Below are 12,925 nucleotides of genomic sequence, written 5' to 3' on the forward strand. Positions count from 1 at the left end.
ACATCCTTTCTATAGCAGGGAAACCAGAACTGAATTTTAGATTAGATTAGATTAGATTAGATTAGATTACTTACAGTGTGGAAACAGGCCCTTCGGCCCAACAAGTCCACACCGACCCACCGAAGCAACAACCCACCCATACCCCTACATATACCCCTTACCTGACACTACGGACAATTTAGCATGGCCAATTCACCTGACCCGCACATCTTTGGACTGTGGGAGGAAACCGAAGCACCCGGAGGAAACCCACGCAGACACGGGGAGAACGTGCAAACTCCACACAGTCAGTCACCTGAGGCGGGAATTGAACCCAGGTCCCTGGCGCTGTGAGGCAGCAGTGCTAACCACTGTGCCACTGTGCCGCCCTTAATGTAGTGTTTGGAATGTAGTGTTCTAAAAGTGGCCTAACCAATGAACTAACCTGTACAGCCACAACATGACCTCCCAACTCCTATACTCAATGTTCTGACCTATAAAGGCAAAACTGTCATACACCTTCTTCATCATCCTCTCTGCCTGTGACCCCACTTTCAAGAAATTACGAACCTACACCCTGAGGTCTCTTTGTTCAGCAACACTCGCCAGGACCTTACCATTAAATGCCTAAGTCCTGCCCTGGTTTGTCTTATGAAAATGCAACACCTCGCATTTATCTACATTAGACTGCATCTGATAATCCTTGGCACATCTGTCCAAGGTCAAATTCCTCCCATGTCCGTCTCTGCCCATCACAGAATGTGGCAAAGGCTATTTGCTCACCCATTCATTGTATAGTCATCAAACAGGTCACCCAAGGTGACCCTGGCTTTGGTGGAAGATGCGAGGTGGGGAGGGGTGCGGGGACACAGTTGGAAATCTGCAAATTGTTTGCTATTCCCCTTGCTCTCTGTAACAGTCCAGTGATAGGACTGGTGTCATGGGACTCCAAGATAGACAGAGGCTAGCTTGCTCCTGAGTCAAAAGGAATGATACATTTTGCCTCACAGAATGAGGCCCTTTGGCCCATTGTGACAGTGATGGTCATGATGAAATAGTTCATCCCCTATGCTATTGGGAAGAGCTTACAGGGCACTCTGGGCACTGTTATCAATGGTAGACTGACACACAGCAGGAGCTAATACTCCTTCAGAACTGAAGGTGTTTACGGTCTGAGTGGATCACAGATTCTCTCTCTCTCTCTCTCTCGTGGGCGCTCTGAAAAAAAGGCCCATTTACATACCCAGAAACTGCACATCAATTCATTGAGAGAAGCAGAACAAACTCACCCAGAGTTCTCTCTCTTTCTTCTCTCCTTTCTTTGGCCAGTCTTTGTCTGTCATCTGCCTTAGAAGATTGGGACTCTGCATGTGAATAAAACCAACAACACATTACAAAAAAAGGCAGCAAAACATCAAACAGAATGTCTTCCAGCCACAAAGATCACTCGTGTCGAGTGTCAACACTCTTGGGACTCAGAAAAGCTCGGAGGGGTTCGGACATGCTTCGCCTCTATTCTCAAATTGAAAACATCCGATTCAAATTCTCGAGAAAGAATATACATTTCTGTGGTACCTTTCACTGCCTCAGGATTGATGGTCCAAAGCACTTCACAGTCTTTGAAAAGCAACACATCTGACAGCGTGGGGAATGCTGATTTGAACACAGCAAGCTCCCACAGACAGTAAGGCAATAAGGAATCGAGGAGTGAAAGTTGGCCAGGTGGGAGAGTGGGGTAACTGAGAGGCACAGTGGCTCAGTGGTTAGCACTGTTGCCTCACGGCACCAGGGACTCGGATTTGATTCCATGCTTGGGTGACTGTCTGTGTAGAGTTTGCACATTCTCCCCGTGTCTGCATGGGTTTCCTCCCACACTCCAAAGATGTGCAGGTTAGGTGAATTGGCCATGCTCAATTGCCCATATAGTTAGGTGCATTAGTCGGGGTAAATATAGGGTAGGGGAATGGATCTGGGTGGATTACTCTTTGGAGGGTCGGTGTGGACTTGTTGGGCCGAAGGGCTTGATTTCACACTGTAGGGAATCTAATCTAATCTGTTCTTTACTGTTGCGGGCAATAAACCTCCAATTACAAAATCAGCACAGGATCTAGATCCACACTGAACACTGATGTCGCAGTCCTGAGCCACAGCCCCAACCCCCACCCCTTGCTTTCTGGTTGGCGGCTGTCATTCATTTTTGCATTCCTTTTCAACCTCAGACCAAGTCACATGACTGCACTGCACTGGGAGCAGAGTGTGGGTGCAGGGAGACCTCCAGCGACATGTGTAGTCTGTCTGACGAAACGCGGTCAACACTCAAAAGTCAATTATGAGTGAAGTTCAATCACAGAATACATCAACTGACAGGAACCACTGACCTACTTATGAGTAAATGCACAGACCGGGGGTTGGGGGCACACAGTACAGCAGCAGACTGAGCCAAGTGAACACTCTAACTCATCACAGCATCAATCACACTGGAAGGATTCCAAGAAAGCAATCTTGAACCAACTCAAAAGTCATGGCGTTGAAGCATTACAGAAAGCAGACACAACCACGGTGCCGTCCTAAAGGATATCGTGAAGATACAGGCTTTTTGTAGTTCACCCATCATTGGCATGATAGCTCAGGGAAGCGATGCAGGAAATGTGGCCTGATCCAGTAAATACTGCATCAGGCATGTGATGGCACATGACTCGGGAGACACCACCTGAGGGACTATCGTGGTGACCATGGGTCCGGGGATCACAGGCTGACTGGTGTGAGAGTATCTGGTCATCATCCATGGCAACTGCAGACCACAAAGAACACCACTGGAAACCTTGTGTGTGCTTTGGGAGACGTTTGTGCAGCCCTATGGTGCAGGTCATCAGCCAACAAGCTACACACAGTTCAAACCTAATACAAATCCCCATTCTGAATGTGGAAATGTCATTTGTGTTTTCTACATTCATTCGAGGGATGTGGGCATCACTGGCTAGACCAGCATTTATTGCCCAACTGTAATTGTCCAGAGGGATGTTCAGAGTCAACCACATTGCCGTGGGTCAGGAGTCACATGTGGGCCAGACCAGGACGGCAGTTTTCTTCCCTCAAGGACATTAGTGACTCAGATGGGTTTTTCTGACAATTGACAATGGATTCACAGTCATTATTAGACTCTTCATTCCAGATCTTTATTAAAATTGAATTCAAATTCCAACATCTGCCAAGGCAAGATTCAAACTCATTTTCTCAGAACATTATCTGGCTCTCTGCATTCATTGTCCAGCAATAATACCTTGAGGCCACCACTTGCAAGACAAACTTCCCCATCACGGTAGGTGGCACGGTGGCTCAGTGGTTAGCACTGCTGCCTCACAGCATCAGGGACCCGGTTCAATCCCAGCCTCGGGTGACTGTCTGTGTGGAGTTTGCACATTCTTCCCATGTCTTGCGTAGGTTTCTTCTGGGTGCTCTGATTTCCTCCCACAGTCCAAAGATGTGCAGGTCAGGTGAATTGGCCATGCTAAATTGCTGACAGTGTTAGGTGCATTAGTCAAGGGTAATTGTGGGGAATGGGGCTGGGTGGGTTGCTCTTCGGAGGGTCAGTGTGGACTTGTTGAGCCAAATGGTCTGTTTCCATGATGTAGGGAATCTAATCACTCACTGATAATCCCAGGAGTACATGATGCATGATAAAAATGTACAGGAATACAGCAATTTGTAAATACTTTAGAATCTACTTTTATAAATGTTAAGAATGAAACATACTTTTAAATAAAAAATTAAATAGAATAATAGAATCCCTACAGTGTGAAACAGGCCCTTTGGCTCAACAGGTCCACACTGACCCTCTGAAGAGTAACCCATCCAGGCCCATTCCCCTCCCCTATTCTGGATTTACCCCCGATTATTGCACCTAACCTACACATCCCTGAACATTGGGCAATTTAATATGGCCAATCCACCCTAACCTGCACACCTTTGGATTGTGAGACAAAACTAGAGCACCTGGAGGAAACCCACGCAGCCACAGGGATAATGTGCAAAAAGAATATGCTCCTGAGATTACTGAAGGAGGGGGCAGGTAAGAATTAAAATAAATGTTAAATAGCTAATTAGTCAAGAAAAATTGAAATAAATGCTAGTGCTGAATAATGACAAGGGTTGTTTGAGAGGCTGCATTAGATTGAAAAAAATGCAACTGATGATGAACTGCTCAGTAGATGTAAGGAATCCTGCTATTCAATACACACCTCAAAGCATAACGGCTATTAATCCACTTTAATAATTCATAACTTCCCCACTTGTAGCCATTAAGGTTTGATTATGTAATACTTCACCAGGCACTGTTATTGGTAAAGGACAGGTTGAGCATTAACTGTTAGTTTTCTGTACGTGAGGCCTATGCTGTCGACTTTAGGCTAAGTGAAATGTTAGAATTATAGAATCCCTATTGGGGAAGCAGGCCATTCAGCCCAAGGCCCATTTATCTTCCACTCTGGAGGCTCCCTGTCTTCATTCCTAATGAAGGGCTTTTGCCCGAAATGTTGATTTTCCTGCTCCTTGGATGCTACCTGACTTGCTGTGCTTTTCCAGCACCACTCCAATCTAGACTCTATTCAGCCCATCAAGTTTACACTGATCCTCTGAAGAGCACTCCACCCAGACCCACCCACATCCCTGTAACTACCATAGCTAACCCACCTCCTCCCTGACACTATGGGCAATTTAGCATGGCCAATCCACCTAACCTGCACATCTTTGGACAGTGGAGGAAACCAGAGCATCCTGGTGGAAATCCACACAGACACAGGGAAACTCCACATCCCAGATAGTGGAGGCTGGAACTGAATCTGGGTTTCTGGTGCTGTGAAGCAGCAGGCTAACCACGAAGTCACCATGTCATTCCCAAGCAGCAACAGCAACAAGGTGCTTTCAGGGTTAAGTCAATCACGGTTTGTTCCCTTCCCTGACTGATGCTGTGCGGATGAATTTTGGCTCCATCTCACAATCACAACCATGTATTGCAATACAGTCAAATGTTCTAAATACTCACCATCATCTTCTCGGAGGCAATTAGGATGGGCAATAAATATCGACTTATCCTGCAAACACACCCAGCCCAAGAATTAAATTTTAAAAAGCAGACAACCTTAGTAACGGAAACCAAGTTTATTTGCAGGTTATTGCATTGAACCACAAACACCTTGAGAGCAATTAAAGTGCTATATTCACAGCAGTGATTCCTCACTTAAAGGGTACTAAATGAATCACGGATTTCTCTGACAACCCAATGGACTCATGTTCCATATTTTAAAAAATGGAATTACATTTTTCCAGCAACTCTTGGGAGAGATTTAACGTAATCACAACATTCTCTTATTCTGGAAGGGGAATCACGCTGGGCTCTGCAACCAAGGATTTTTTTTATTAATTCACGGGGTGCAGGTGGTGTAAGCTTGTCCATCCCTAGTTGCCATTGAGAAGGTAGCTGCAGTCCATTTTGAGTAGGTTGACCCACAATGCTGTTAGGGAGGGAATCCGAGGATTTTGACCCAGTGACAGTGAAGGAGCAAGCGACAGATTTCCAAATCAAAATGGTGAGTGGCTTGGAGGGGAACCTGCAGGGGGTGGTGGCCTCATGTCACTCATTTTTAAATATTTATAACCTTGACATTTGCCAGAGTTACTTCTCATCTCCTGTTGTCTTGCCAGGTGGTGGAATTTGAATTCAATAAATACCTGAAATGAAAAGTCTAACGATGACCGTGGATCAATTGTTGGAAAAACTCATCTGGGTTACTAATGTCCTTTAGGGAAGGAAGCTGCCTTCCTTAACTGGTCTGGCCTGAAAGTGACTCCAAAATGCACCATAAACGCTGCCTTGTCAGTGACACCCTCATTTAAAAAAAAGGTGAACTTTGATACAAAAGAGAAAATGAAGAAACAAAACTAAAAGGAAACAAAAGAACAAAGAAGAATGTGGCTCGCCTAGTAAATGGGTGATGGAGAGTTGGGGAATAGAGTCTGAACCATCTCTTACCCTGCTGCGTCTGGTTTCATTCTTTAGTTTAGACGTTGACCACATTTGATCCAACTGAGTGGCTTCCTCAGCCAATCACAATCAAGCACATCTGGGCTCCAGAGTTACGTGTTGGCTGGACCAGGTAAAGACAGCAGATTCCCTTCCCTAGTGGACATTAGTGGCTTCCATAATCAGAAATGGCTTCTAATTCCAGATTTTTAAAATCATTAATTAAATATTGAATTTAAATTCCACCGACAGCATGGTGAGTTTTGAACCTGTGCCTCTATTATTAGTCCAGTGACATCATCTTCGCACTACTGCCTAAGTCTAACTGTTTGCCCATAAACATCAGGAAAGTCTCTGGTTTGGTAAACAGTTGGAATCTCAGAATTGAATTAGGTTCTCAGAATTGTGGTGCTGTCAATGGCTGTTCATGGGAAAGTCATTAGAGTTTTTCTCATGGGAGATGGTGAATCATTTGTGTGTTCTGAATTTGCATAGCTTTCCTACAGTGTGGAAGCAAGCCATTTGGCCCATCGAGTTCATACTGACCCTCCAAAGATCATCCACCCAAACCCAACCCCCTACCTTATCCTTGTAGCCCTCTATTTCCCAAGACTAACCCACCTAGCCTGCACATCCCTGGAAACTATGGGGCAATGGGCTTTTGCCTGGAACGTCGATTTTCCTGCTCCTTGGCTGCTGCCTGACCTGCTGTGCTTTTCCAGCACCATTCTAATCTGGGCAATTTACTGTGGCCCAACACCTAACCTGCACATCTTTGGGCTGTGGGAGAGAACTGAAGCACCCAGAAGAAACCCCACTGAATGGCCTACTCCTGTCCCTATACTCTGTGTTGACATTTTCGATGGATATACTAAACAGGAGCAACAGTAGGCCACACATAGAACACAGATAATAGGAAAGTACAGCACAGAACAGGCCCTTCAGCCCACGATGTTGTGCCAAGGATTAATCCGAATCTAAAATGAAATAACCTAATCTATGTACTCCTCAATTCGCTGCTGTCCATGTGCATGTCCAGCAGTCACTTAAATGTCCCCAATGACGCTGCTTCCATCACCACAGCTGGCAACGCATTCCATGCATTCACAATTCTTGCGTAAAGAACGTACCTCTGGTGTCTCCTTTATACCTTCCTCCTAACACCTTAAAACTATGACCCCTCATGGCAGTCTTTCCTGCCCTGGGGAAAAGTCTCTGGCTATTGACTCTATCCATGCCTCTCATTACACTTGTACACCACGATCAGGTCTCCTCTTTTCCTCCTACTCTCCAGAGAGAAAAGTCTGAGCTTATTCAACCTTTCTTCGTAAGACAAGCCCTGTAGTCCATGTAGCATCCTGGTAAACTTTCTTTGCGCCCTCTTCAAAGCCTTCGTATCTTTCCTATAATAGGGCAACCAGAATTATACACAATATTCCAAGTGTGGTCTCACCAGGGACCTGTACAGCTGCAGCAAAACCTTGTGGCTCTTAAACTTGATCCCCCTGTTAATGAAAGCCAAAACACCATATGCTTTCTAAACAATCCTATCCACTTGGGTGGCAGCTTTGAGGGATCTATGTACCTGCACACCAACATCCTTCTGTTCCTCCATACTGCCAAGAATCCTGTCTTTAATCCTATATTCAACACTCAAGTTTGACCTTCCAAAATCATCACTTCGCATTTATCCAGGTTGAACTCCATTTGCCATTTCTCAGCCCAGCTCTGCATTTTGTCTATGTCACGCTGCAGCCTGCAGCAGCCCTGGATACTATCAACTGCACCTCCAACCTTTGTGTCATTGGTAAATTTACTAACCCACCCCTCAACCTCCTCATCCACATCATTTATAAAAACTACAAAGAGCAGAGGCCCAAGAACAGAGCCCTGCAGGACCCCACTCAACACTGACCTCCAGGCAGAATACTTTCCATCTACAACCACTTTCTGCCTTCTGTCAGCCAACCAATTCTGAATCCAGATAGCCAAATCTCCCTGTATCCCATATTTCCTGACTTTATGAATGAGCTTACAATGGGGAACCCTATCAAATGCCTTGCTGAAGTCCATATACACCACATCTACTGCTCGACCTGCGTCGACCTGTCTTGACACCTCCTCAAAGAACTCAATAAGATTTGTGAGGCATGACCTGCCCCTCACAAAGCCATGCGGACTGTCTTTAATCACACTATGCTTTGCCAAATAGTCATAAATCCTATCTCTCAGAATTCTTTCCAAAACTTTGCTGACCACAGATGTAAGACTTTCTGGTCTATAATTGCCAGGGATTTCCCTATTATCCTACTTGAAAAGAGGAACAACATTCACCTCCTTCCAATCCTCCAGTACAACTCCTATGGAGAGTGAGGAAGCAAAGATCTTTGCTAGTGTCTTAGCAACGTCCTTTCTCACTTCCCGGAGTAGCCTAGGATAAATCTGGTCTGGCCCTGGGGACTTATCAATCTTAAGGTTTGCCAAAATTTCCAGCACATCAACTTCCTTAATCTCGATCTGTTCAAGCCTGTATCCCAGCTCCTCAAAGTTCTCATTCACAACAAGGTCCATTTCCTTAGCGAAAACTGAAGCAAAAAACTCATTTAGGGCTTCCCCTCTCTGCTCAGGCTCCACGCACAAGTTCCCTCTGCTATCCCTGATCAGCCCTACCTTCTTCCTGATTATTCTCTTATTCCTTATGTATAAGTAAAACGCCTTTAGGTTCTTCCTGATCCTTCCCGCAAACCTTTTTGTGCCCCCTTCTGGCTCCCCTGAGTCCATTTTTGAACTCCTTTCTAGTAAGCTTGTTATCTCTCAAGCTGTGCTAGATCCTTGCTTCCTCCACCTTACATATGTTGCCTTCTTTCTTTTGACAAGAAGTTCTTCTGTTCTCGTCATCCAAGGTTCCTTAATTTTACCCCTTCTTACCTGTCTCAGAGGAACAAATTTGTGCATCACTCGCAACAACTGCTCCTTAAACAGTTGTGCCGTTTCTGAGAAACAATTGCACCTAATCTGTACTTCCCAACTCCTGTCTGATAGTGTCATAATTTCCTTTTCCCCAGCTCCCTTGCCATGGTAACTGCTTCTTTCCCTCTCCGTAGCTATGGTAAATGTGAGGCAGTTATGGTCACTATCACCAAAGTGATTCCCCCACTGTGAGATAGGACACCTGCCCTGGCTCATTGCCGAGCACCAAATCTGAAATGGCCTCTCCCCTCGTCGGCCTGTCTAGATACTGAGTAAGGAAACCCTCCTGAACACACCTGACAAAAACGGCACCATTCAAACTATCTGCTCTAAGGAGGTTCCAGTCAATATTGGGAAAGTTGAAATCACCCGTAACAACTACGCTATATCCGCATTTTTCCAAAATCTCCCAGCAAATGAGTTCTTCAAACACCCTAATGCTATTAGGAGGTCTATAGGAAACTCCCAGTGCGGTGGCTACTCCCCTTACTGTTCCTAACTTTCACCCATACTGAGTCATAAGACAAACCTTCCTCAACAACCTTTGTTTCTGTAGCTGTGACACACTCTCTGATTAACAATGCTACACCCCCTTCTCCCACTCCCCCACCCCCCCAACCCCCCTTCTCCCACTCCCCCTCTCCCTCTCCATCTTCCATCTCCCCTCCCCCCACACCCCCCACCCCCACCCCCCCGTTCTTTCTAAATTTCTAAACTCTGGAACATCTACCAACCATTCCTGCCCCTGTGAAACCCAGGTCTCCATTATGGCCACAACATCATATTCCTAATTACTGATTCATGCTCTAAGTGCGGGCGGCACAGTGGTTAGCACTGCTGCCTCACAGCGCCTGAGACCCGGGTTCAATTCCCGACTCAGGCGACTGACTGTGTGGAGTTTGCACGTTCTCCCCGTGTCTACGTGGGTTTCCTCCGGGTGCTCCTGTTTCCTCCCAGTCCAAAGATGTGAGGGTCAGGTGAATTGGCCATGCTAAATTGCCCGTAGTGTTAGGTAATGGGGTAAATGTAGGGGTATGGGTGGGTTGCGCTTCGGCGGGTTGGTGTGGACTTGTTGGGCCGAAGGGCCTGTTTCCACACTGTAAACAATCTAATCTAAAAAAGAAGTTCATCACTCTTATTTCTGGTGGCTATATGTCACATTGAGGTTGTACAATATATTGGTGAGGCCTCTCTGGGGTACTGTATTCAGTTCTTGTTGTCCCGTTTGAGGAAAATTATTATTAAGCTGAAGACAGTTCAGAAATATTTACCAGAATGTTACTGGGAATGCAGGGTTTGAGTTAGAAGGAGAGGCTAGATTGGCTGGGACTCTTTACTGGAGTGTAGGAGCTGAGGTGTGACCTTAATGAGGTTTACAAAATCATGACAGGAATACATAAGGTGAATAGCAAGGATATTTTTCCCCAATAGTGGCGAGATCAATGCTAGAGGTGTGTGTTTTTTTTAAGGTGAGAGGAAAAAGATTAAAAACAACATCATGAGGGGCAATTTTGTTTTATTCAGAGAGTAGCTAGTGTGTGGAATGAACTTACAGAGGATGTGTTGGATACAGACACTGTTACAGCATTTAGGTAAGTACGTGAATGGGAAATGTTTGGAGGAGTATGGGCCAAGCACTGGCAGGTGGGGCTAGTTTAGTTTGGGATAATGGTTGACATGGACTCGTTGGACCATAGGTGAGAGTGTGCTGCTGGAAAAGCACAGCAGGTCAGGCAGCATCCGAGAAGCGGGAAAATTGACGTTTCGGGCCTTGAAATGTCGATTCTCTTGCTCCTCGGATACTGCCTGGCCTGCTGTGCTTTTCCAGCAACACATTCTCAACTCTGACCTCCATAATCTGCAGACCTCACTGTCTTCTCATTAGACCATAGGGTCTGTTTCCATATTCTGTGACTGTATGATCTGTTGGTGGCCTCCACCCTACCTTCCTGCCTGTCTCCCAATAATCACCGATTCCCTTGTTCATAAAAAAATCTATCCAGAGCTGCCATAGGTGATGGACGAGGTTGGTACAATTACAACATTTAAAAGGCATCTGGATGGGTACATGAATAGGAAGGGTTTGGAGGGATAAGGGTCAAATGCTGGCAAATTAGGTTGGGATATCTGGTCGGCATGGACAAGTTGGATGGAAGGATCTGTTCTGTGCTGTACATCTCCAAGACCGCTGCCTTAAATATATTCAAGGACCCTGGCTGCCCAACTCCTGGTGAAAGGGAGCTCCGAAGACTCAAGACCCTCTGAGTGAAAGCTCATTCTCCATCATAAATGGCAACCTCCTGATGTTTAAGCTGTGCCCAGTTTTGAAGAGGAGTACCACCCAAAACTTACCTAGGAATCTGAACGTGATGAACTGTAAACCCGATTCACAAAAAGGCACTGAGTAATGGCTGGCTTTGCGACCTCAGAATGTCTCTTGACATACTTCCAACAGGGCTGTGTGTTTGTTGCTGAGATATTGAGGGGGAGAATGATGAGTATGAGAATCATGGAACTGTACAGCATGGAAACAGATCCTCCGGTCCAACTTGTCTCTGTCAACCCCATATTCTAAACTGATCTAGTCTGATTTGTCAGCATTTGGCCGACATCCCTCTGAACCCATCCTATTCATATATCCATCCAGGTGCCTTTTAAATGTTGTAACTATACAGGCCTCCCCCACTTCCTCTGACAGCTCAATCCATACACGCACTACCCTGTGTGAGAAAAAGTTACCCCTTAGATCCCTTTTATATCTTTCCCCTCTCACCTGGATCCTAATGATACATTAGTTTGGACTCCACTACCATGGGGAAAAGACTTTGGCTATTCACCCTATCCATGTATCTCCTGATTTTACAAACTTCTAGAAGATTACCCCTCAGCCTCCAATACTCCAGCGAAAATAACTCCAGCCAATTTAGCCTCTCCATTAAGCTCAAATCCTCCAACCCTGGTAACATCCTTGTAAATCTTTTCTGAACCCTTTCAAGTTTCACAACATCTTTCCTATTGAAGAGCAACCAGAACTGAACGCAGTATTCCAAAAGTGGCCTAATCATGTCGTGTACAGCTGCAACATGACCTTCCATCTTGTATATTCAATGCACTGACCAATGAAGATAAGCGTACCTAACACTTTCATCACTGCCTTGTCTACATGCAATTCTACTTTCAAAGAACAATGAACATGCATCCCAAGGTCTCTTTGATCGGCAACACACCCTGGGATATTACCACTGTGTGATTTACCTTACCAAAATGCAGCACCTAACTTTTATCTAAATTAAACTCCATCTGCCATTTCTTACATCATGCTAAACGATACAGACTTTGCTCCCACTAAGACCTAGTAACTTAAGACTGGGCATCCATGAGGCACTGTAGGCCATCAATAGCAGCAGAATTATACTCCACATAATATGTGATCCATTGGCCTGACATATCCCCCGCCACTCAATCATTACCATCAAGCCAGGGGATCAATCCTGATTCAATGGAGAGTGCAGGAGGCCATGCTGGGAGCAGCATACCTGAAAATGAGGTGTCAACCTGTGAAGCTACCAGACAGGATTTCTTTCATGCCAACAGTATAAGCAGCAAATGACAGACAGAGCTAAGTGATTCAATAGGGAATGGATCAGAATTGCAGCCTTGCCACATTCAGTCATGAATGGTGGCGGGCAATTAAACAACTCATTGGAGGATGAGGCTCCACAAATATCCCCAAAGTCAATGATGGAAGAGCCCAACACTTCAATGTTAACCAAGGCTACATCTCACATACCAGCAAACGTTATGCCAGACGTCAGAACATGAAGCTAATACAAATGAAGCAAGTAATTGTGCTTAATAGCATCGTGCAAGTAATCCTGAATGAAAATAAAGCATACAATAAAAGAACAGCAAAATTATAAATATATACTGTACATTAAAAAATATGGCTTACAAGGT

At 45.3% G+C, this 12,925-nt stretch overlaps 1 protein-coding gene across 4 annotated transcripts in view; it reads right to left on the minus strand.

The window, feature by feature from the left end:
* Positions 1–12,925, minus strand: part of LOC132820654 (MAP7 domain-containing protein 2-like) — a 139,561-nt gene that overhangs the window by 121,521 nt on the left and 5,115 nt on the right. For all 4 annotated transcript variants that reach the window (XM_060832867.1, XM_060832866.1, XM_060832865.1 and 1 more), the window contains exon 2: positions 1,269–1,343. In XM_060832867.1, the coding sequence (XP_060688850.1) occupies positions 1,269–1,343 (75 nt within the window). The remainder of the gene's footprint in view (positions 1–1,268; positions 1,344–12,925) is intronic.

The sequence above is a fragment of the Hemiscyllium ocellatum genome, chromosome 12 (genome assembly GCF_020745735.1).
Source record: "Hemiscyllium ocellatum isolate sHemOce1 chromosome 12, sHemOce1.pat.X.cur, whole genome shotgun sequence".
Classification (NCBI taxonomy): Eukaryota; Metazoa; Chordata; class Chondrichthyes; order Orectolobiformes; family Hemiscylliidae; genus Hemiscyllium; species Hemiscyllium ocellatum.